This window comes from Somniosus microcephalus, chromosome 4, assembly GCF_052327205.1.
Source record: "Somniosus microcephalus isolate GS21.2 chromosome 4, FLI_Smic_1.0, whole genome shotgun sequence".
Lineage (NCBI taxonomy): Eukaryota > Metazoa > Chordata > Chondrichthyes > Squaliformes > Somniosidae > Somniosus > Somniosus microcephalus.
Window position 1 is genome coordinate 278,403,661 of NC_140990.1, and position 25,835 is coordinate 278,429,495.

Sequence of the window (25,835 nt, forward strand, 5' to 3'; positions counted from 1 at the left end):
CGCTCATCTGTTCTCCGTTGTGTTTATTTTTCCGCTCCCTCTATTAAAATGCTTCTTCATCTTTCAGGTCTGATAAAGAGCTGTATGTCTGAAACATTTAACTTAGCGATTTTCTCCACAAATGCTGGCTGACCCGACCTGGTGAGTGCTTCCAGCACTTTCTGGTTTTGTTTCAGTTTCCAGCATTTGCAGGTTATTGTTATTATTTATAATATTTAGAAGCCTCAAACAAGATTAGAAGAAAATCTCTTCCTTACAGTAATAAGTTCTGGAATAAACTCTCAGCAAAAGCAGCTCAGACTGTGTTAATTGACTCCTTAAAAAAGGGAGACAAACAAGTATATAGTTAGGAATGAAACAGAATGCTACAAGGATAACCAGAGTGTTAATTGGTCAAATAATCAGTGCTACACAATGGTTCTGGTGCTGCTGGAACCATAGAAATGCCACCAGTGCAGTGCAACTGGTTGGAGTTCTGGAATGTAGGTTGTCATTTTAGATGGATATCTGAAGAGTTTCAGTAGATTCAGTTTGGGGTTGGGGAGAACATTCAGACATTTATTTTCATTTGCTTAACTGTACTTGGTCAACTCCCTCAAGGCACTGAGCATGTTGGGCAAGTCCATGATAGCACAAAGTATGCAAGGTCTATAGAAGAATTAAGCTTGATGCAGCGAATGGCTTCTTCTTCTTCTTCTTCAATACTTTATGTTCTTCTGAAGTTTTGGTCTTGTTGCACACTGTATGGGAGTATAAATTAGACTGAGAATGTAATCCAATTGAGCTGGGCTATGTTCAGCATGATATTAATGAAGAATTGCTGATAATTAAAAGGGATATGGTCTTCTTTTTCTAGGAATTATTTGCAAGTTGATTAATTGGCCAGGAACAGCTTTCTTTGGCAAGCTACTATTTTATATTTTTGAGAACAGATCACTTTGCAGTAGATTATTTGGTACAGCCTGATATTCCCCTTTAAAACAATTAGTTGAAGTACAGTATTAACATCATGACAGGGGGGGGGGGCTGTCAGACTTCTGCCAATGCCCTTCTGCATCTTGCATCTATGAGATGTGTGAGATCCTCCCCTCACCATGCTGTCTCCAACACGTCAGGTTGAGATTGGAGCATCGGTGTGTGGGGAAGCCATGGTCACAAACCCTTGTCCTAATAATCCTTGGTTTAATGTGCAAGACTGTTAACAACTGTTCTAGATTTCTCAAGTTCTAATTTCAAACAGTCGTATTGAGAAATAAGCAAAAGTCAACTTCCAAGCATATCTGAAAGAAAAGCACTGTATATATTGAAGGTTTAAAGTCTTTCCCTCCTCAAAGAATTAATTATCCTGATAACAAAAGGCACAGTTATAAAAAGAATCAGTAAGCATAGCTCTGAACTGAAGAATGAACAATACAGCTGCATTTACCAGTAGTTGTTTTCTAATAGTTTGAATGAATTAGGTTTCTGCTGGTGGCGATATAGGGGCCAGAACACGAAAGCACTTCTTTCATCCTCACAGACCCCGTGTAACCCTGCTTCCTGTTAAGATCAGTCCAATCTAGAGGTTAACTTGTAGATGCTTAGGATAGGCTTTGAGTGCCATATAAATCAAAAAGAAAAAAATACAGCTGCAGGCTTGATTTTGGTGAATAGTACCACCGATGAAGCAGCACATTTGATCTGACACATACAGATCCAACCTCAATGTCCAATAAAAAATGAGTTCAGGTCAAAGTGCACACAATCTCACTACATACCATCTTGTTAATCGGAAGGAATTGTCAGATTAAAATGTAGTAGTCTCCCGGGCTTTTGTAACTGCATTTGTTTCTGTAATTGCATTATTCAGCATTTTACAATATACAGAACTAAACAGCTATCTATATATAAGAAAACATATACTATCTGCAAATGAAACTTCAGTGCTAAATTGCATGAGTGATGGTTATCTTATTTTGGTTCCAAAGGTGAATCAGAGAACACAGCACAATACTTGCTTTCACTCACTTGCTGGTGGTTTACTAATTTAATTAAAACAGAGAAGAATACAGTCACTATGTTCAAAAATGGATTCTTAATAGCATTAAAATGCAACTTTTACTTAAGATATGAAGTGTTGGTCGATGAGTAATTATAAATAGATATGGTAAGTATGGGATCCCTCACTGGTTTGTATAAGTTAGACTCATCAAAAACACAGGCTCCTAAAGCAACTGCAGAGCACAAGACAGATCCATAATTCATCCCAGCCATCCTCTACAATGTACCAGACACATTTTGAAAGGATTTTCTCTACAGTTGAACACAGAAATTTATGAAACATAAATTAAAAAGCTTTTTTATTGTAGACAGAAAAAAGTGAAATCATGAAGCCATAAGAAACGTCAAGGACAAGAAACACCGTTCAGCCCATTGATGCTCAGTCCTCTAAATAAAGAAGAACTAGCATTTATATAGCACCATATCTCATCTCAGAAAAATCTGAAAGTGCTTCACGTATAATGAAATGAGGGCAGCCATTTTGCACACAGCAAGGTCTCACAAACAGTAATAAGAATAAGTTGATCTAGTACTCTATTTGCCACCCTAACTACACCGATACAGCATCCATCTATATTTTGAATGTTCCTAATGATTTTGTTCCTAATACACTAGCAGTTTATTTATCACTCTTTGAAAACAGATGTTCTTCCTAATATATATTTCAAATTTACTTTCCACTCACTTACATTTATATTCTCTAATCCAACTTTCACAGAATCATATTACAATAGTCTAAACCAAGTCTTCTGTTTGCTCCCTCTACCGGTTAATATTTGTCTTTTTTTCATGCAACTGTCTAATTCCCTTTTAAAAGGATTTATAGTTCTACATAAAACAATGGATTGTGGCAGAGAATTCCATATTCTAGCCACTCCCTGTGTAAAGACATTTTCTTCAGCATTCCCTTTTATTCTTCTTGTCATTATCTTAAATTTGTGTCCTCTTGTTACTGTCTCACCAACCAATGGAAATAATCTGTAACTATTAGTTTTATCATAACTCTTTACAATCCTGAAGATCTTTATCAGATCATGCTTTAACCTTCTCTGCTTTAGCAAAAAAGCTCCAACCTCTCAAGTCTCTCTTCATAAATGAAACCCCTCATCCCTAGTAACACCCTAGTGGAACTACAACTACACTCTTTCCATTGCCTTTATATCCTTCCTATAATGGAGTGTCCATTACTGCACACAATTGTGTAAATGCAGCCTCAACATTGACAGTTTAGGCATTGACAGTGCTGAGCCTGCTATCACTTCTAAGCCCCTTTCTAATTTTCTCTGTCAATTCAATTCCATTTATCATATACTAACGATGTACACATTTTGACTAGAGTGCAATACTTTACATTTAGCACTGCTAAATCTTATTCTTTTGTTTCTTTTATTCTTTTGTCCGATCGCAGCCCTGCCTCCGATCTAGTTTCTTTTCTTTCCAGTTTTGAAGAAGGGTCCAACCCGAAACGTCAACTCAAATTTCTCTCCACGGATGTTGCCTGACCTGCTGAGTTTTTCCAGCATTTTCTGTTGTTATTTCTTATTTGCCATTTATCTGTCCAAATGTGTAACTAACCTAAATCCTACAAATCTTTTGTTGTGTCCTCTATCACTACTGCTCTTCCTAGTTATATCAGAAAATTTTACATGCTTATATTTCATTTTGACATCCATGCGATTAATATAGATTAGAAACAACGGAGATCCAAGCACTGACCCCTATGACACTACATTGACATTCATTCACCTCTTAGGAGGAGTACTGTTCATTAGTTTTTTTAGTGAACTTCTTAACTTGTTCCATGCTCTATCCCGGATTCTCTGGATATTAGTTTAATTAGAAGTCTTTCATGGAGATGTGCGAAGTATGTAATAGGGAGCTCCACATCTAGTTTATATGCAACATCCCTAAAGAAGTCAAGATTTGGCAGACAGAATCTTCCACTTCTAAACCCATGTTGACTTTTTCTTATTACTGTACAGCTATTCCTCTAACCTAACTTTAGAATATAGCTCCTATTATTTTCCCTAGTTCTGATATTAGGCTAATGGTCCGTAGTTGCTCGAGTCAGATTTTCCACACTTTTTAAATGTAGGTACTATGCTTGCTTGCTTTCAGTACGACAGTACCTCAGCAGTGCCCAATGATTCCTTCATGTTGACTGCCACTGCCATGCAAATTTCAATCCTAATCTCCTTTAAGGGGCGCAAATGACTTTTCGCCCAGGCGCGGCACGATTAACGATCCCCGCTAAATTCAGCGGGAGTTTAGCAGTGGTGGTAACCAGTAGCACCCCACTCCGCAGGCGATGACGATGTCATCACTGTGCGTAGCGCCCAGTTTTCACCCCATCTGCAAAATTGGCCCGCGCCCCCTGAATCTACAGCGACCTATGACAGCAACTGATTTGGGGGATGGGAACGGAGTGACATGAGGCTCGCGGGGTGGTAACTAAAGGGGAGGTGATGGGCGGGGGAAAAAAAGATCGCCACTTCCAGCATGATCCCACACCAAACACATCTTCCCCACCCCTCCCCTTTCAGTATTCCGAAGGGACCGCTCCCTCTGCGACACCCTGGTCCACTTCTCTATCACCCCCAACACCCCTTCCCACGGCACCTTCCCATGCAAGCGCAGGAGATGCAACACCTGCTCTTTTGCCTCCTCCCTTCCCACTGTCCAGGGCCCCAAACACTCCTTCCAGGTGAAACAGCGATTTACTTGTACTTCTTGCAATTTAGTATACCGTATTCGCTGCTGACGATGTGGTCTCCTCTACATTAGGACACTAAACGCAGACTGGGTGATCGCTTTGCAGAACACCTCTGTTCAGTCCGTAAGCGTGGCCCCAAGCTTCCGGTCGCCTGTCACTTTAATCCTCCGCTCCACTCCCACTTTGATCTCTCCATCCTCGGCCTCTTGCACTATTCCAACAAAGCTCAACATAAGCTCGAGGAACAGCACCTCATCTTTCGATTAGGCACTTTACAGCCTTCTGGACTCAACATCGAGTTCAACAATTTCAGACTATAACCTCGGCCTCTATATATATTATTTTTCTTTTTTTTCCCTCACATGGCAGCTGTTGATGGTTCTGCCATTGCCATTTACACCTCATCTACAGTCATTTTTTTGTTTCTTAACTGGTCCCATTACCATCTCCTTTTGCCTTGCACCATCATTCCTTTTGTCTTTTAATCTCTCCTGCCTTCCATCCTATCACAGACCTCCTCTTTGTTCTCTCTTCCCCTCCCCCCTTTCCCTGCCCCACACTTGCTTAAAAATCTGTTACTTCTCCAACTTTTTCCAGTTCTGATGAAGGGTCATCGACCTGAAACGTTAACTCTGTTTCTCTCTCCCCGCGATGCTGTCTGACCTGCTGAGTGTTTCCAGCATTTTCTGTTGTTATTTGTAATATTAATTTAATATCGGACGTGTTTTTTCTTCTTTGGTTTCAGAATTACTTTTTGTCCCTTTTAGAATTCTAACTTCCTATCTGATTTTCTCTTAATTACTTGATAGCTAGATAATGTTTAGTATTATGTTTAATACTTGGACCATTTTTTGCACCTGCAATATCTCTTTTAACCGGTCTAAGCAAATTGTATGCCAGCAGGATGTAATAGTAGCAGACCACCCAACTCTTACCTCAAAAATGCAGTTCCCAGCACCTTTGACATCCAGTTTTCTCATTTAATTCGGTCACTAGATGAATTACTGTAAAGCTTGAATTTTGGGGGAAGAAAAACAAGGTTCTGCTAACCCCTGTTTGAAGTACATCTCCTACTGATCAGCTGCCAAGCTTTATTTATTACAACCTTGGGGAAGTATGAGGAATATAATTGCTTCATTACAAGATGAAGGATTATGTCAGATGGCAAGTAGCTACAAAGGAGAAGTAATACCCTGTAGTAGAAAATCAAAAAGGGGTCTTAAAATAATAAAAGCATTCGAATCTTGTTGGCCAGCAGGGCACAGGTAGCTCAAGTGGTTGAATGTTTGACTCCCATCTGGTAGGGCAGGAGCTTGAATCATGGCAATACTTCCACTGGGTGCATTTCATCAGCATTCATAATCCTGTCTGATGGAGTGCTATGTGGCAGGGAACTAATCCACCATAATCTGGGTTTTCAAAGCTTTGGGGATTTAAGTCTGAGGCTACAGAAGGCATGGAAGCTGCCAGCTGTAGAATTGACCCTGTATTGTTGAGGCAATGCTAAAAGTATATACCAGTGAAATTGGTTGGCACCATTATTTAACCCAAGAGTAATTAGTACTCTTGGCTGGCAGAAAAGAAAAATATATTAGAGAACACAGGTAAGCTGGCAACGTCCATCTTGTCAGCGTAAGTTGTGAAATGTCTCATGTTAAAATGCACTAGTCTCTTAATGAGACCTCTGTGGTTCTTGTGTTCTCATACACTGAATAGAAAATCCCACATTTAGATATATGAACAGAAACGCATGTCAATCCCACTATTGCATGGTTTTTCACTGCTTTTTTTTTTACACAGTTCCAAGATAGACACCTAGAAAATATGCAATTCAGGCAGTCTGAAAACTCAAAAGTGGCCACTCTAGGTATGACTCACAGGAAATTCATGCAGAAGTTAGAGTGCCTGCAATAGATCAGTGAGGGTGAACAGTCAGTCACTGGCAGAGGCGCACACAGCAGAAAAAGAAAAAAATTCTGAAGCTAAAACTCCATCAAACTTGTTACATTATTACTTTCAGTTCTTTCCCTTAACCTTTGAACCCCAAGTTCACACATAAAAGGTACATTTCTGACCTTGTACTCCTGGTGAGAAACTTCAGCAATATGTGCCACAAATGATTTTTGGACCATTTAATTTAAATGGACAGTAAATTGTGCACATCACACATCTAAATTTTCAATATGTACTTCTGGCAGGATAGGCTTCCCACCAGCAGTACAAACTATTCCTAAAGTGTAGGATGTGATGTTTTTTGTAATTTGGCTTGGAAAGTTTAACATTCATTCAATTTACTAAATATCATCTGATTAGTTTATCTATAATCTACCTATATCAACTTCAAATCAAAGAATCCCAGCATTTTTGTAAAGCATGGCTGAGCTTCTCTTACCTTGCCTGTCCTGTCAAGGTCAATAAATTGCTTTCTGGACTGGCTGAGAGTGAGGTACCAAATCGGTACTTACTGCCTTCCTTACCTCCCCCACCTCCCGGGCAGCTGTCCTAGAGGTGTCTCATGCCAAAATAGGCTCACCCTCCTCTGCTTCACTTCCTGCAACAGCTGATAACAAAAAGAGCACATACTACCCTGCTGCAGACCTGTCAGTTTTTTAACTTTGTTTCAACAAAAACAATGACAATACCTTACTACAATAGCAAAATACTGTGGATGCTCGAAATCTGAAACAACAACAGAAAATGCTGGAAACACTCAGTAGGTCAGGCAGCATCGTGGAAAGAGAAACAGAGTTAACGTTTCAGGTCGATGACCCTTCGTCAGAACATGACAGAATGACAACACCTTCTCCTTAAAGCTACAAGCCATTAAACTGTGTGGCAGCACACTATAAGAGTAATGAAGTCTTACTGCAATTATGTAGTGTAATGTATGTACCTTTAAGGGGAGAACTACTTTTTACAGCTCCTGTATACTGTAGTACCGGCAGTGACCACACCTGTATATAAACCCTGAGTAGTGATCTGTACAGCTAGTTCTAGAGTAACCCTCATTCAGTAAACACCTGTTGATCGTTCCCTGCAGTCTTTTGTCTGATTATTGAAGGACACAACATTAAGATACACGGATCTAACATAGGTGACGACGCAGATTCGAACCTACCTGCAACTCTGCATCACCTCCCAGGGATTCGCTCCTGGAGAAAAGTGGAAGGAGGTCGAGTCCAGAAGCACGGGCGTCGACCACGGGCAACCGCCCAGTCATCCAGCGGAGAGTTGAGCATCGCAGGGGAGGCTGTCGAGAGCCAGGCTTGGCTTTCCAGTCATGGTGGTCCAGCGAAACGGGCTGGCAACAGGTACTGCGCAGACCCTTCCCGGGCAGCGGCGGCTAGAGCCCGACCGAGCGGCACAGAAAAAGGCCGAGCAGCGTCGACGGGGGAGAGAGGGCAGAGTGCACAGGGCGCAGCCGGTGTTCAGGACCGAGCGGCATCAACGGGGAGAGAGACGAAAGAGAGCAGAGCGCAGCCGGTGTTCAAGGGCCGTGCAGCATCAACGGGGGAGAGAGGCGCGCAGGAAAACGCGAGGCGCTGCCATTGCCACGAGCACCGCAGAGAGCGGCATTGGCAGCAGCGCAGGAGCAGCGCACGAAACCCACAGGGTGTCGCCATTTGCCACGAGGACCGCCGAGAGCGGCGTTGGCAGCAGCGCGGGAGACGCCATTTTAAGCCGCAGCGGGGAAGAAAGGAAAGCGCGGGAGACGCCATTTTAAGCCGCAGTGGGGAAGAAAGGAAAGCGCGGGAGACGCCATTTTAAGCCAGTCTAACCACACCCAAAAATGCCGAAGAGTGGCAGTATCACAGCGTTCGGCAATGAAGTCAAAGATTGGACGACATATGTCGAACGCATAGAAGTATACTGCAAGGCGAATGAAGTGCCAGATGACAAGAAAGCGCTGGTATTGTTGAATTCAATGGGTGCAAAAACGTATGGCTTACTACAAAACCTAGTAACCCCAGAGAAGCCAGTAGAAAAGGATTTTGAAAACATAGTGTCAATCCTACAGGACCACTTAAACCCCACACCGCTGCTGATAGCAGAAAGATTTAAGTTTCACAAAAGGAACCAGCATAAAGATGAAAGTAATGCTGAGTATTTAACGGAACTGCGCAAGCTATCGAAACACTGCCAGTTTGGAACGGGACTAGCAGATACTTTAAGGGACAAGTTTGTGTGCGGGCTTCAAAGTGAAGGAACCCAGAAACGGCTTCTATCAGAAAAGGATCTTACGCTGGACAAGGCTTTCAGCATTGCAGTATCACACGAAGCAGCCGCACGGGGCGCTGCAGAGATACAATGGAGACCGCAAGAATATGGCACAAATGAAATGTCATACGGAACAGTGAAGCGCTATCGCTGCGGCAGAACAACACACGACCATAATGATTGCTGGTTCAAGGACAAAGTGTGCAGACAGTGTGGCAAAGTAGGACACATAGCAAGAGTCTGCAGGTCGGGAAAGAAAACCAGCAGCAAGAAATCTCCACAGGAGAAGTACAAGAAGGTACATAAGGTGACGGAGAGTAGTTCAGACGAACAGAAAAGTGATACGGACTCCGGAAGCAAGGAGCTGGGTTGTCTGAAACTACATAATGTGATCAAAACGGAGGATCACCAATCTATCTGGGTCACGCTCAAGATAGCAGGAGTCCAAGTGAAAATTGAATTGGACACAGGATCAGCCCTAACAGTCATAAACCGAAGGGACTACAAGCGGCTATTCTCACATATACCCTTGAGAGATACAAAGATTGTCTTGAAGACGTACATGTGGCAAAAAGTCTACCCCAAAGGAAAAATAAGGGTGAACGTTATATATAACGGCAAGGAAACACCAAAAATGGACCTATATGTATTGCCAGATGGAGGACCACCACTACTAGGACGTGAATGGATCCAGAAGATACAGCTAGATTTGCATTCCATACATGCACTGACTGTAGATGCCAAAAAGGATGACGACGTCACACCTGAACGACTGTCAAAAATGCTAACTGACGCACAAGAAGTGTTCCAGCAGGGACTCGGAACACTAAAAGCCATAACAGCGACGATCAAAATAGAGGAAAATGCAAGCCCAAAGTTTTTAAGGCCAGACCGGTAACTTATGCGATCCGCCCAGCCGTCGAAGCAGAGCTGGAAGGTTTGGAACGTTCAGGAGTACTGTCCAAAGTGGACTGGAGCGAGTGGGCTACACCCATCGTTCCTGTAATGAAGAGGTCATTGAGTAATACGCCTGGGGAACCAAAGAAGATTTGCATCCGTGGGGACTTTAAGGTGACAGTGAACCCAGTCCTTCACACTGTACAATATCCGCTTCCACAGATTGAAGATATTTTTGCCTCGCTATCTGGAGGGAAACGCTTCACTAAGATTGATCTGGCCCAGGCGTACCTGCAAATGGAGGTAGAAGAAGCCTTGAAACAGTACCTCACGATCAACACTCATAAAGGTCTCTACCAATACAACCGGCTGGTGTTCGGGGTAGCATCAGCTCCGGCTATTTGGCAAAGGGCAATGGAACAATTCCTGCACGGGATTCCAGGGACCCAGTGTTATTTGGACGACATCCTGGTCACGGGCGAAAATGACAGTGATCACCTCGCCAACCTGGAGCAGGTGCTCACTAGATTGAATATGGGCTCCGAGCTAATCGCCACAAATGCGAGTTTTTCCAGAAGCAGACCTCGTATTGTGGCCACATTATTGATAAAGAGGGGTTACATAAGTCCCCTGAAAAGATTGAGGCAGTAGTCAAGGCTCCAGCACCAGAAAATGTGTCACAACTGAGGTCGTTCCTCGGGCTGGTGAACTACTACCATAAGTTCTTGCCGAATTTGTCTACCGTACTACACCCACTGAACACCCTACTGCAAACGGGGGTACCATGGAGTGGAGTGACGAATGTAAACGAGCTTTCCAGAAGAGCAAAGCATTGATCACATCAAAAGAGGTGTTGGCTCATTTCAGCCCAGCACTACCAATTCGGTTGGCGTGTGATGCATCACCCTATGGCATTGGAGCGGTGCTGTCGCACAAATTCCCGGACGGCTCGGAGAGGCCAGTAGCCTTTGCGTCTCGGTCACTAACCTCAGCCAAGCGTAACTACGCCCAGATTGACAGGGAGGCCCTCAGCCTAGTGTGGGGAGTGAAAAAGTTCAATCACTATCTGCACGGGCAGAAGTTCACCTTGCTGACTGACCACCAACCACTTGTCTCCATCTTTAATCCAAAGAAGGGCGTTCCGGTGATGACTGCGCAACGGCTACAAAGATGGTCCCTTTTTCTAGGGGCGCACCAATATGAAATTGAGTATAAGGGCACGAAACAGCATGGAAACGCTGATGGGCTATCACGCCTGCCACTGCCTACTGCGGAGGAAGCACCAGCAGTGGATCCTGTCGAAATATTTCATTCGACTATAATTGAATGCTTGCCAGTAACTAACGCCGGTATAGAGAAGGAGACCCGAAATGACCTGGCGCTGTCTCGGGTATATGATTTGACGGTGAAGGGATGGCCAGCACATGGTGACCCACTGTTGCCAGCATTCTCATCTAGAAGAGAACAGCTGTCAGTATGCCAGGGGACCTTGATGTGTGGCTCCCGAGTGGTAATTCCACCCAAGTTAAGGGAGAGAGTGCTCAATGAGCTTCACAAAGGTCATCTGGGAGGGGTGAAAATGAAAAGCCTTGCTAGGGCTTATGTGTGGTGGCCGGGGATCGATCAGCAAATCGAGGACCTGACAAAAGAGCTGCTCAGGATGCCAGAAGGTCCAAAATGCACCACCACATGCCCCTCTACACCCATGGGAGTGGCCCTCATCTCCATGGCAACGGGTGCATATTGATTTTGCTGGTCCATTCATGGACTCAATGTTCTTAATAGCCGTGGATGCGCACTCGGAATGGCCTGAGGTGATCAAAATGTCCTCCACCACCACGGAGAAAACTATTGCAGTCCTACGGACCATATTTGCCAGGAACGGCTTGCCAGAGCAGATTTGCTCTGATAACGGACCACAGTTTGTGTCCGAAGAGTTTCGAAGATTTATGAAAAGGAATGGGGTAAGGCATTACACATCCGCCCCGTATCATCCAGCCACAAATGGATTGGCTGAGAGGTTCGTACAAACCTTTAAAAAAGCAGTAAAGGCCATGTGCGATGACGACATTCCACTGCAGCATAAGGTGGACAACTTCCTGTTAGCCTACAGAAATGCGACACATGCAGTTACCAACCAGGCCCCGGCCATGATGTTCTTTATCCGAAGGTCGAGATCTCGTCTGGGTTTGCTCAGACCAAATGTACGAAGAGATGTTGAGAGTAAGCAATTCCAGCACATCAATGAGAAGCCGACAAGGAGCTTCAATGTAGGGCAACCAGTCTTGGCCCGTGACTACCGAACAGAGAAATGGCAACCAGGAACGATATGCACACGGCAGGGGCCACTAATGTACACAGTGGATGTTGGGGAGAACATTGTGAGACGCCATGATGACCAGATCCTAGAGTCACAGGAACAAGTCAACCCCATGTCTCGGCCATACGTACCTGGTGAGGAACCCGACGTACAGGTCGCATCTACCTCAGAAACAATAGCATTGGAAGCTGATGAATCAACTGACGACAGGGGGCCAGAATCGCCTCCGCGCCAAGAGCAAGACACTCGGGAAAGGCGCTATCCAGAAAGGATCAGGAAGCCTCCCCAAAGACTGAATTTATAAATAGACTATTTTCAGCTAATGTTGCATGTTAAAAGTGTTCATTGTAATTAGTTTGATATTTAATTGTTAAATGAGTGTTATGGTACTGTTAATCTAAAAGGGGAGGAATTGTAATGTATGTACCTTTAAGGGGGGAACTACTTTTTACAGCTCCTGTGTACTGTAGTACCGGCAGTGACCACACCTGTATATAAACCCTGAGTAGTGATCTGTACAGCTAGTTCTAGAGTAACCCTCATTCAGTAAACACCTGTTGATCGTTCCCTGCAGTCTTTTGTCTGATTATTGAAGGACACAACATTAAGATACACGGATCTAACATGTAGGGCCTTGGTGAGACCACACCTGGAGTGTCTTGGGGCTAGAAACCTGTCTACTTACCGCCACTCCGTAGCACTATGAAATGGCGATAAAATGGCGGCCGCAGTTCTTTCGCCAGCTGGTGGCGGGTCCCACGGCGGCCGCCATATTCATCTCCCCCTTTGCGCTGCTGGTAACTGGTAGCGCCCTGAAAGAAAAAATGGCGGCATGGTGACGTCAATCAGCGTGCAACATCGACTTAACGTCACCGATGCGAACTTCGAACCTAGCGCTGAATTCAGGTTAACCTGGCGTGCAGTGGCGATGTCTGCACCTCTTAAAGTGACACATATATCGTTAGGTAAATTTAAATATAAGGTTTCAGACTGGGTTTCTTTGATTTTATTGAAGTGGTGGCTTGCTGCAATAGATGTTAAAAGTTTAAGTATGTAGGGAGTGCTGCTGGACGCTTGCAAGGGCTCGGATGATAAATGAAGGCCTTTGAGAAGACAGAACATACTGCAAATACTCAGGCCACGCAACATCCGTGGAGAGAAAAACAGAGTTCATATCTCAGGTTGAGATGCTGCCTGACCAGCTGAGTATTTCCAGCATTCGCTTGCAGAGGGAAGAGGAGGAAGCAGAAGACAACAACAATTTTTATTTATATAGCGCCTTTAACGTAGTAAAACATCCCAAGGTGCTGCACAGGAGTATTTTAAGGCAAAAAATTTGACACCGATCCACATAAGGATAAATTAGGGCAGATGACCAAAAGCTTGGTGAAAGAAGTAGGTTTTAAGGAGCGGCTTAAAGGAGGAAAGAGAGGTAGCGAGGCGGACAGGTTTGGCAGGGAATTCCAGAGCTTAGGGCCTAGGCAACAGAAGGCACGGTCACCAAAGGTTGAGCGATTATAATCAGGGATGCTCAAGAGGGCAGAATTAGAGGAGCGCAGATATCTCGGGGGTTGTGGGGCTGAAGGAGATTACAGAGATAGGAAGGGGCGAAGCCATGGAGGGATATGAAAACAAGGATGAGAATTTTGAAAACGACGCAATGCTTAACGAGGAGCCAATGTAGGTCAGCGAGCACAGGAGTGATGGGCGAACGGGACTTGGTGCGAGTTAGGACACGGGCAGCCGAGTTTTGGATGACCTCAAGTTTACGTGGGAGGCCAGCCAGGAGTGCGTTGGAATAGTCAAGTCTAGAGGTAACAAGACGAGGAAGCAGAAGGAAGGATGCAACCCAGACAGCCCCTTTGTGGCTGGGATATCCGGAATGGAATCATCCGCCTGTGGTCCCAGTGATCACAACCCCAATTCCCCTTTCAATATTAGTCCCACACCTTACTTTCCATCTGTTACTGACCATCACAATATCCTCTTGGCCACATAAGAACATAAGAAATAGGAGCAGGAGTAGGCCAATTGGCCCCTCGAGCCTGCTCCGCCATTCAATAAGATCATGGCTGATCTGATCCTAACCGCCAATCCACTATGACAGGACTATCTCCTGAATCCAACAGAATTAGACACACGAAACAGGAGCAGGATCAGGCTACACGGCCCCTGGGCCCGCTCCGCTACCCACAGGGCCATGACCGATCCGAACCTAGACTCATGTCCAAATTCCTGCCCGCTCCCCGTAACCCTTAATTCCCTTTTCTTCTAGGAAACTGTCTATTTCTGTTTTAAATTTATGTAATGATGTAGCTTCTACAGCTTTTTGGGGCAGCATATTCCATGGACCTACCACCCTCTGAGTGAAGTAGTTCCTCCTCATCTCAGTTTTGAAAGAGCAGCCCCTTATTCTAAGACTATGCCCCCTAGTTCTAGTTTCACCCATCATCTGGAACATCCTCCCTGCATCCACCCGATCCAACCCCTTCACAATCTTATGTTTCAATAAGATCGCCTCTCATTCTTCTGAACTCCAATGAGTAGAGTCCCAATCTACTCAACCTCTCCTCATATGTCCATCCCCTCATCCCCGGGATTAACCGAGTGAACCTTCTTTGTACTGACTCGAGAGCAAGTATGTCTTTTCTTAAGTATGGACACCAAAACTGTATGCAGTATTCCAATGCTGAAATAAAAGCCACCACAAAGCAAACTTTCCAATCTACCTATTTATGACTAGCCATCCAATGTGACATCAAGAAATCAACTTATCACCCGTATGTATTCTCTTAGTAACTGTCTTGTGTGTGCCTTTGCCTACCCTACTGATGTCACGTGGTTCTACCCCAGTGGCTGCAGCATGGCTGGTGGAAGGCTGCTGACTTTCAGTGGGGGACACTGCAAATGACCTTGCTGGTTGACCTAGAGAAGCTGGTGGTTGGGAGTGTCAAATTAACCTTCTTCAATTCTTGTTCTTCTTCACTGGCTGAGCAGGCTGCATTTCTTGGGTTTGTGAAATGAGGAAGGCACAAGGGTGGAATTGTGGTGATGGGAGGGTAGGAAAGCATGAGGTGCATGCCAGAAGGAGGATAACGTATGAGGATACCAGCATCTTGTATCCTTTCAGCCCCGCCGCTGGCAAAGGGCTCAGCCGTATCCCTGCTAAGAATGGCCAGCACCATCTCCTCCAAGGGGGCGATGTGAGGCTAGGAATGGGAGATGTACCTCATGATTGGTGCAGATTGTTGGTAGGTGAGTGATTGGGGGTTGTGCATTGAGCAGTGTGTGACACTAGTGGTGCAGTTGGTAGGAGACGGCTCTTGAAGATGCATTCATTGACCTTGACCAGTGAGTGTTCTGAGGTCATGAAGCTTCTTTTGGCACTGGAGCCAGATGGTGGGGGCGACACTGCTGACAGTGATGGTCTTGGTGATGTACTCCCACATCCTTCTTTCTCGAGGGCTTACTGGCCCTTGTGGGTAGAGGGCCTGTCTTGCAGTGTTGACCCCTGCACAAAGCTGAAGTGCTGCGTGCGAGACACTGGGTACCCCTTCCCTGGCTTGCTGAGCCAGTTTTCCTATTTTTTGAGGTTAGGAAGGGAATTCAGATTTACGAACTGAATATTCATATTTGGGACTTCTTTTTAATGTTAAATATTTTTGAAAAGGCAGAAAGGACTGCATTGTTTCACTTCATTTTAATTTGTATTGCTTCAGTGTGCATGGACCCTTTAATTCACAGACCTCTTCACTACCCACAATTCCTTGCGAGCTCCACAGCCTCGCTTCCAGAGCCTGTGGGAAGCTGCAACGCCGCACCTGGATAGGAACTTCGTCTTGGATGCCTCCAGCAATGCCACCAGGACGGCGTTACACGGAAGGTAAGCACGGTGCCAACAATCTCCATGCCCCCAGACCAATTTTACTCCGTTAGCGTTGCAGCCATTTTCAGCGGCCACTAATTTCAGTTGCCGGTGTCACCGGCAACTTTGCTGGCGAACACGAATTTGTCCCTCTTGGTCTCCTTACCTCAGGAAGGATATACTTGCCTTAGAGGGAGTGCAACAAAGGTTCACCTGACTGATTCCTGGAATGGGGGGACTATCCTATGAGGAGAGATTGAGGAGACTAGGCCGACATTACTTAGAATTTAGAAGAATAAGAGCTGGTCTTATTGAAACATATAAAATTCTTACAGGGCTTGACAGGGTAGATGCTGAGAGGATGTTTCCCCTGGCTGGGAAATCTAGAACTAGGGGGCACAGTCTCAGACTAAGGGGTCAGCCATTTAGGACTGAGATGAGGAGAAATTTCTTCAAAGGGTTGTGAATCTTTGGAATTCTCTACCCAAGAGGTCTGTGGATGCTCAGTCGGTGAGTATGTTCAAGACAGACATTGATGAATTGCACTTCACTTCACGTTAGACTTACAGTCGATCGGAAAATCTAGGCGGTTGACTTGGCAGTCACAATGTAGAAAGTTGTAAGACATTTTATTGTAAAGATTTAATGGTATAGATAAGGTAAACCATCAGCCTTACCTCTACAGCTACCTTACCACAGTGCCAACAAAACCTTTATCTATGCTGCCATCATCTTTAAACTCAATGGCCTAGAAATTCGGTGGAGGCCCAAACGGGGCGCCAAGCTCGCCTGGGCGCCGGAATTACCGCTGCGATCGGAGCAGTTGCGACCGCTGGAAATTCATTTTGAACGCCCCAAGAGGGACTCGGGGCACTGCTTGAGGCGCCCCGTGTCCCTCTTAGGGCGCTGAAACTGAATATCGCAGCGAAAAGTGCTGCAGCGCCACATGCTGCGGCACGGCGCGCTGTGGTACTGCAGGCCTTCCTCCGCTTAAGGGGGAGGGGACTGCACCAGCGCGATGAGCGATCGCGAGTGCCGGCAAAAGAGCCCGGCACCGAGGAGAAGTGCCGGGCTCTCGGGACACAGCCAGCACTGCCCGGGGGGGTTCAGGAGGCCAGGGACGAAGGTGCTGGCAGGCGGCCACCGGAAAAAATGACCGCCCCGCACCTCCACCTTAATTTGCGCCACTGCCGCCACAGGTAGGCCCCGTGAACCGGGCGCGATTTGCGAACGGCGCTACAGAGGCGGGCGCTATCAAATATCGCGATCAGGGCGGTAGCGGGGCGCTGCGCACACCGATGGTGGCGCAGCGGAACAGGCTAACGCCGCCATTAGCGCCCCGCTAAATATCGCGGGAGGCGTGGCCAGTGGCGCTAAAGCCACTGAGTGTCCTCTTTAGGTGCTAACTGGTGGCGCAGCCCACCGAATTTCTAGGCCAATTTCTCCAATGCTCTAATCACCAGCATCCTGAACTCCACTCTGCACAAACTCTAACTTGTCAAAATCTGTCACTCATTCATTTCTTGTCAAGCAGTAAGTCCTGCTCACCAGCTCACATTGGTATCCTGTTCCCAGATTTGTCTAATTTTAAATCCTTATCTTCACGTAAACATCCCTCTATAGTCTCACCCTACTTTACCTCTACAACCCAAGGTCCCCTCCATGCCCTCTGGTCCTCTGACTCCAGCCTCTCTCTGTTCCACCCTCATGACAGACCCACCATCTGACTCAGCCCTACTTGCTGGACTGTCTCCATATATCCCTCTATCTCTCTACCTTTAAGAGTCTCTGGAAATTCATCTCTTCAACCAAGCCTTCAGTCATCTCTGAACTCCCCCACAAAGGGTCAGTGCTTGTTCTTCTCTTCCTCTGAAGCATCATGGGATGTGTTTCTACATTAAAGGCGCAAAATAAATACAAGTTGTTGTTGTTGATTGCGCTATACATCTATGTTCACCCTCTTTTCTATTAATTCCTCTTCATTCAACAACAGTAGCAGAGATGTTAGCTCTGAATTTACTCCTGGGTCCCTCTTCCCATCCCTTACAAAGCAAATATTGTCAGGCCCAGGAACAGCCTGGACCTCAAAAGAATGTCCTCCTAATGACCCCGCAAACTCAGTGGGTGGGGGGGGGAGCGGGTGGCTGCGCTTAAGGCCGAGATCATGGCCTGCAGATTTTTGGGGCTTAAGAGAAATGCAGAATGGGCTTCCAATCAGTGCATATCATCATTCACATGCTACGTAAGTTACTACAGAAAATGAGAAAGAAGCCAACAATGGATACAGTTCTCTTACAAAAAAGTATCTCAAAGCTTAATCTTTTATCCTCATGTAGTTTGAACCTTAAGAGAAAGCAAAACTCTCATTCAGTAGGGCCTCGGTAATGGAACTCGTAGTAAAAACAAAAGGCACACAGCTATTGAATCAGAAATGCTGTCAGTGTATTAACTATATGCCCAATGGAAACTAAAAATGCCATGTTGGGATCAGTTGGACCGTTCACCTGTAGCTGAAATCTACTTTTTCACATTTAGCTTCTTACCAAAGGAACCTGGCTGATTTGCAGCAAACAAATGGATCTGGAGTGAAACTGGAACTGCCCTAAAATCAGAAACCAAGCTTACTGTGGTTTCATGGTGACCTTTCTTAGTTCTAAATACATACTGTCCATATAGTGGAATTTACACTCCTGTAAAATGCTGTCAGATTAATCCTTTGTCCCTGCCACTCAGAAAACTCCCACGGATATTGACAGTTTTTTCCCCCTGGAACAAAAAGCTTCTCCTTAAGGGCAAAGGGTTAAAACAATATACAAGTCAAGCCATGCTGTAATTAAGCAAGTAGAATGTGAACTTACCTGAACAGAGTATGCCTTTGTGCCTAGCACATGAGAAGTCATCGCATTCACAGAATGTCCCATAAATCCTTCCAAACTCACTCTCATAGCAGACACAATGGTTGCAGCTGCACTCCCCTCTGCCACTGCAGATCGGCTTTCCCTCTGCTTCACGGCAGAATGTCTGGAATACATTATTTGTTTCTCCATCCTGGCATTCACAATTGGCTCCCAGAAAGCCTGGATCACACTTACAGATCCCACACTCATAGGTTCCATTACCATTGCACTTGGAGCTGTTGGTTTGCCTCTCACTTGTACAGTCACAGTTACAAATATAACCAACCGTTATACTCAGTGAATCTCTGAAGCCAACTGGTTTAATGGTGAAGCTATTTCTGGTCTGGGCCTCTAGGCAGCTCCTGGCTTCTACAGTGACATCAAAAGACACCTGAATAGAAATAACATTACTAAAGACAGCAATACTATACAAAGGTCAAAGGCACAACAAACTCAACATCTTTGCATGTAATGAACTCCCTAACTTTTAAAGCAATATTCTTAGACAGTGCATCATGAGGAGTACAAGGCTTCGGTGAACGAGAAGGTTGTGTAGTCCTAAATTGTTTGTGGCACATTATTTGCGCACAGTCCAGAAAACTGCACACGTCTTTGCAATATACCTCAAACATATCTGTTTCTTTTTCCTTTTCCTAAACAGAAAAGGGGTGATTTTAACTTTATCCACCACCATTGTGTAATAAGTAAAATAAACAGATAGTTGAGATTTCCACCAGGCGGGTGGGCAGTCAAAATCGTCCTCTTACCCTCCTGCCAAATGTAATTTTTACACAGGCTTCTGGATGGGGAGCTAAGCCATCCGCTCAAAGTCGACGGGGTGTGTCTTTAAATATGTAGGTCGGGAGCTGATGACATCATTGGGCCCCGACTGCAATTTTAGCAGGGATGTCTCCAGAGATTTGTACTCAGTGGTGGATGAGGCCAACAGTTAACAAGCAGCAACTGTCATTAGCATTAAAACAGCTGGGCTTCCAACATTATTTCTTTTACATTTCAGTATACATTAGGCCAGCACTTCTGCCCTGAGCATGTGGCTTATATTGACAGTTCTGTCTGGTTCTTTATTCATATGGGTAGAACACATTTACTCAATCTCAATGAAGGGCAGGCAGCATTAGTTTTGCTAAATTTATAGGCTCAGGACTTTCACAGGTTTTTCCAATGTGTTCTTTAACATGGTCACTGCTGCCCTTACCCGAGTATAATTCATTTTAAACTTGGAAAACTGAATACTTGCATGACTTTAATCTAAGTCTTGTTCATTTGAATAGTAACAAATCACAATATTATACCACGGACACAGCCTTTAGCATCAGTACACTAAATCCATTCTGACATTAATGCAGAATTTGCAGCCAACCATGAAGGAATTTTGATTTGCAGTAATACAGCAAGCCGAGGCAGCCTGCTCCAGTTATTCAATGCCTTCATTATTTTATTGAACAGCTGTAGGAGGAACTAGCAAAGGTCAGAATTTCTGTTATTTACCACCTATTTTCTTGGAATGAACAGGCTTTGGAAATTTTACTTCTGAGACTGTAGGCAGGCTTTGCTCAATCCCTCTGTCCTTGCAAACTACCACTCCATTTCCAACATCACATTCCTCTCAAGTCCTTGAACATGTTGTTTACCCCGTCTCAAAATCCGTACCCAATCAGGTTTCTGTTCCTGCCACAGCACCAAAATAGCCAGAATCAAAGTCACAAACGAATCCTTTGTGACTGTGACCATGGGGCACGATCCCCTCCTCCACCTTCTCAACCTCTGCAGCCTTTGACACAGTCGATCACACCATCCTCCTCCAGTACCTCTTCTCCACTGTCCAGCTCAGTGGGACTGCTCTCACTTGGTGTAGCTCTTATCTATCCAATTGTAGCCAGGGCACCTCCAGCAATGTCTTCTCTTCCTACCCCTGCACTGTTATCTTATGCTGCCTCTTAGCTAACACCCGAAGACATGGGGGGGGGGGGGGGGGATTTTGACCTCCAAAAACGGGTGGGTTTGGGTCAGGTGGGGTGGGAAGGAAAAATGTAAAACATTTCAAATCAATACCCAGCCCACCTCAAACCCGCCCATTTCTGGTTTTCATGGAGGCGGGGCGGGTGGCCAACCAACCCGCTCCCAGGCGTAGAATCCCTCATTTATATATTTTAAATAAGGCTGCGTGCCTCAGATTTTTCCTCTGTTCCAGCTTTAACGTTGGCCGGCTGGGTTTCCCGGGCTTCGGGAAGCCCAGCAGCTAAAGGGAGGCAAGGACCGGGGCATGGAAAAGGCAAGTGCTTTTCCAGCACTGCTGGTGGGCCAGGCGGAGCAGGAGCGCTTCCCTGGCCCACCAAACAAACCTGTTAACCTACCCAGTGATCGGACCCACCCCCCACCCCCACAACAATCCGATGCCCTCCCAATGTCCTCTCCGGTCCCCCGCAATTTTCTCCCCACTTTCCCCAATGTCTCCAGCCCCCTGCTATCTTCTCTCCTCCTCCCCCGATCTCTCTGGCCCCTTCCATGATCTTCTCCCCATCTCTCCCAATCTCTCTGGCCCCTTCCATGATCTTCTCCCCTCCTCTCCCAATCTCTCGGGGTCCCCCGCGATTTTCTCCCCACCTTTCCCAATGTCTCTGGCCACCCCCCGCGATCTTCTCCACTCCTCCTCCGATTTCTCCGCCCCTTTCCGCAATCTTTTCTCCTCCCCTTACCTCTCTGGTCCCCCCAACCCCCACAACTGATCTCCACTCCGACCCCCGATCTCTTCCTATCTCCTCTACGGTTCCTGGCTGTGGCCTAGTGCCGCAGGCCTACCCGCCCGACAGCCTCTCAATCTGGCTGGCTGAGGCCGGGAAACAGATTTCAGAAATGGTAATCAGGTCCTGCCGTTAAATTCGGGAATTCGTTCTTCCCAACTGCAAAACAGCACCCCCCACCCAACTGCCCCCACCACATAAATATTGGGGCCATGAAGTCAGGCTCCACATGTACACTGGCGACACCCAGCTCTAAAACTCCACCAACTTTCCCGACACTTCCACTCTATCTTTTATGTCAGACTGCTTGTCTGACATCAAGTCCTGGATGAGCCGCAATTTCCTCAATTAAACATTGGGAAGATCAAAGCTATTGTCTTAAGTCCATGCCACAAACTCTGCACCCTCACCGTTAATTCCAAATCCCTTACCGACCATTATCTCAGTTGAACCAGACTGTTCACAACCTCATCTTATTTTTTGACCCCGAGCTGAGCTTCTAGCCCCATATCCTCTTCATCATAATGACCGCCTACCTCCACCTTAGTAACTTCAAGCAACTTCAGCTCATTCAAAACTCTGCTGCCATAGGTCATTGGTGAGTAAGTGCCGCTTGACAGCACCGTTGACAACTCCTTCCATCACTGTGCTGATGATTGGGAGTAAGCTGAATATGGCAGTAACTAGCGAGGCTGTTTTTTGTGGACAGGACATACAGCTTAGTTAAAGGCTGTAAGAATGTAAAGGGTTAATGCAAAAACTATAAACTTTTTGCAAAATTAAGCTATCTTGCTAAATGGGCAGTTTTTGCAAAAATAAGCTGTAATCCACGGCTACATCCTGTTATCGATTAAAGCCATTGCAAAGCATATGTCGTTGTGCAGTCTATTTCACATGCAAGGTTGAGAGGAACAGTAGGAGACATTAAGGTATCGTTGTTGAAGATCCTAGACAAGATTGGGGGAAGGTTTAGAGGGGATTTGAGGGGAAATTTCTTCACCCAGAGGGTTGTGGGGGTCTGGAACTCACTGCCTGAAAGGGTGGTAGAGGCAGGAACCCTAACCACATTTAAAAAGTACTTGGATGTGCACTTGGGATGCTCTAACCTGCAGGGCTACGGACCAAGAGCTGGGACGTGGGATTAGGCTGGATAGCTTTTTGTTGGCTGGCGCGGACACGATGGGCCGAAATGGCCTCTTTCCGTGCTGTAACTTTCTATGATTCTATGAAGATAAAGAAGTGCCAATATGTGCCTACAAGTGACTTGCTCGTTAAGCGAACCTGCCGTGGACAGACACGATTGGACTTCGTTAGTAAAATGATCGGAATTTTGAAGGATAAAAGAGGGATTGCCAACATTCAGTGCAGAGATAGAAGATCCACGAGGGATGTTGAGCTTGTGTAGGTGGACGTAATGCTGACTACCTACTTAGCTAAAGAAGTTAACGCATGCTACTCTGTCCAGAAACTGAACGGGTAATAACCGTTCAGAACTGTAAATTACTGTCATCATACATGGAAAGGTATTGATCTCTGCAGTGTGTTCTAATAAAAGATTTACTGTAACCAATTGGTATCAAGTCTGAATCCATAACAATCCTTACAAATGGTGACCCAGATGGGACTTGATAAATGGTGATCTTTTGTTGTATTACACAGTGGAGTCCTAGTTTAAGTTAGAGGGCAGACTACTGAACTGGGAGGGATAACTGGGAGAGATTTAATCACTTGCCAGTAATAAAAGGTGCGTCAAAATGCCCAAAAAGGGAAATGTGAAAGAAGTATTAGAGAAAAAGTTAAGTAAGTTAAATACTAAGGACACGCAAACGCTGGTGTCGGAGTGTCTGACTAGTGAGACATTGTCTTATGAAGAGGCGGTGAACTATATTCAGGGACAAGTAGACAATAAGAAAATTAAGTTAGACAAAGGAAGGAAACTACTCGTCAATGCAGCTCATTTTTGTGCACAGAAAAATGACAAAAAATTAAGGACCTAGAGAGACAAATTGAGCAGTTAAAACAGTCATTAGAAAATGAAAAGCAATGTAAAAATCAGTTAATCGCTATAGTAGAACAACATGTTGCAAATGCCACAGCCTGTGTGGCAGTGACGGATGCGGCTAAAACAAAAAAAGACAGTGGGAACAAACCAAATGAGAAAATGAAAAACTTAAAAGAAAATTAGGAGACGCTCGGGGAGCACTCCGTGAGGCGATTAAACCGCCTCACCGAGAGGCTGACCATTCTAAGTGTAAGTTAAAAATTGATGAATTACAGGGTAATTTAGGTAAACAAGCGGCTTTGGTCTCAGCGGTCTCCACAGGCATGACAGTCGATGACTGCAGTGATATAGACTGGGGAGAATAGTCCTGACTACCCCCTGATGATTTGCGACCACCTCTAATATCTCAGCACCGATTTTTGTCTAATTATGCTTCTGTGAAGCGCCTCGGGATGTTAAATGTGCTATATAAATGCAAGTGATTGTCGTCGTTGCTGCTGCTTCTCCCTAAATGATGGATTTCCATTAGATACAATCTTGTTTTTTACAACATATTGCAAAAGGAACAGGAACAATAACATTGGCTCTTTTATTCTTTGCTACGGTACTGCGAAGCAACAGTGTCCTGCTTGTGATGTGTATCAAGCATACAACTCTAGTCCAGATTACATTTCACAACTTCCAAAATAAACACGTGGGGGGAGGGGAACTGCCTGTGCTTGTTATTTATAAATGCTTTCTTTGTACACTCGTTTACAATTTCACTTAAGAGAGTGAACACGAACATACACGGAATGTATGAAAGAGGATTGGCAGTCTATATGTTGAATTTGTAAAGAAAGATGGAAGTACACTGCAGCATTTCTTAATTCACAAGATTTTAAGGGTCAATTGTAGTCTTGTCTGCAGACCTGATAAAGGAATAAATGAAGTTTTTTAATTACAAGTGGTTTTGTTTTATTTTAAATTAGAAAATAATGAATGCACTGCCGTGTGCTTATCATGGTTTACCACTGCAGTGATAGATTGTTTTGTATCAAAGCAGACATGGGCATGCACCTCTAGGCTCATTATAGGGTTTTGAGTCCCATTCACCAGTAATAACACATGTGAACTCACACAGACACATACTGCAGAACAATTTCTCCTCAGCACAGTTTTAAACTGCAATGCTCACAAAATCAGTAGCATAAGAGAATGGTAAACATGGGGGGGATCACAGAGGATTCATTTATCAGCTCCAATGAAGCAATTGAAGGACAGTGCCTTTCCAATGCCATTTTAGCTAATCGTAGCATTGAGATTAATCTTTTGCATATTTAATTTACAGCAAACTCCTTCATTCTGGAATAGAATGAGATTATTGCTATAAAATATCACATGAATATAGTTCATGTACTGAGATCCTCCAAATCGGGTTCTTCTCATGATTGTGTGACACCATCTGGATTAACACCTGCGCTGCAATTTGTAGCCTGTGGGAGCATGCGAGTGCTCCAGATGCACTTGGCAATGGTATTCAAATTTAGGGAGCTTGTCCTGATGTGGCAAACTTTGGTAGGACGGGGTGGGGGGGGCAGGCGGGGTCCCTGATGGGCTAATCCCACTCTATGCCTTGATGTTCCCTATAGATTTTCAGATCCCTGTTCTTTAATTTATATATTTTTGTAGAATCCTAGCAGATCTCCTGTGGTATTGCTCATGTGGTGTTAGGTGTGTAGTATGATTACGTTTAACTGTTAACCTAGTCCATGGCATTAAGACCAATGCCCTAAATTAGCAAATTCTGGTAATTGTAGTTACTTGTAAACTGCTGAGATAAAACAGAAAATGCTGGAAACACTCAGCAGGTCAGACAGCATTCGTGAAGAGAGAAATGGAGTTAAGGCCCCGATATTTATGGGGAGGCGGGTGCGGGGAAGGCTGAAAATGGCCGAAGAATCCAGCAAGGTTGGGGACATGGAGGTCCTGCCGAACTTAACAGCAGGACCTCATTATCATTTTTTGGATCCATTTCCCATCCCGGCAGCTGTTCAAATTGACAGCTGGCGACTTGGAGGAAAAACCAGTAGCAGGAGACCCTCGGGGACGGTCCCCAGCAATTGCCAGAGGTGGGTTTGG

General features: G+C 45.1%; 1 protein-coding gene across 3 annotated transcripts in view; it reads right to left on the bottom strand.

The window, feature by feature from the left end:
• Window positions 1-25,835, bottom strand: part of itgb5 (integrin, beta 5) — a 192,249-nt gene that overhangs the window by 104,702 nt on the left and 61,712 nt on the right. The window contains exons 10-12 of one of the 3 annotated variants that reach the window (XM_085986494.1): window positions 18,912-19,341; window positions 17,830-17,945; window positions 12,874-13,000 (exon numbers count right to left, since the gene is read on the bottom strand). In XM_085986494.1, coding sequence (XP_085842620.1) covers window positions 12,874-13,000; window positions 17,830-17,945; window positions 18,912-19,341 — 673 coding nt within the window. The remainder of the gene's footprint in view (window positions 1-12,873; window positions 13,001-17,829; window positions 17,946-18,911; window positions 19,342-25,835) is intronic. The other 2 variants (XM_085986497.1, XM_085986496.1) reach the window with 2 other exon arrangements.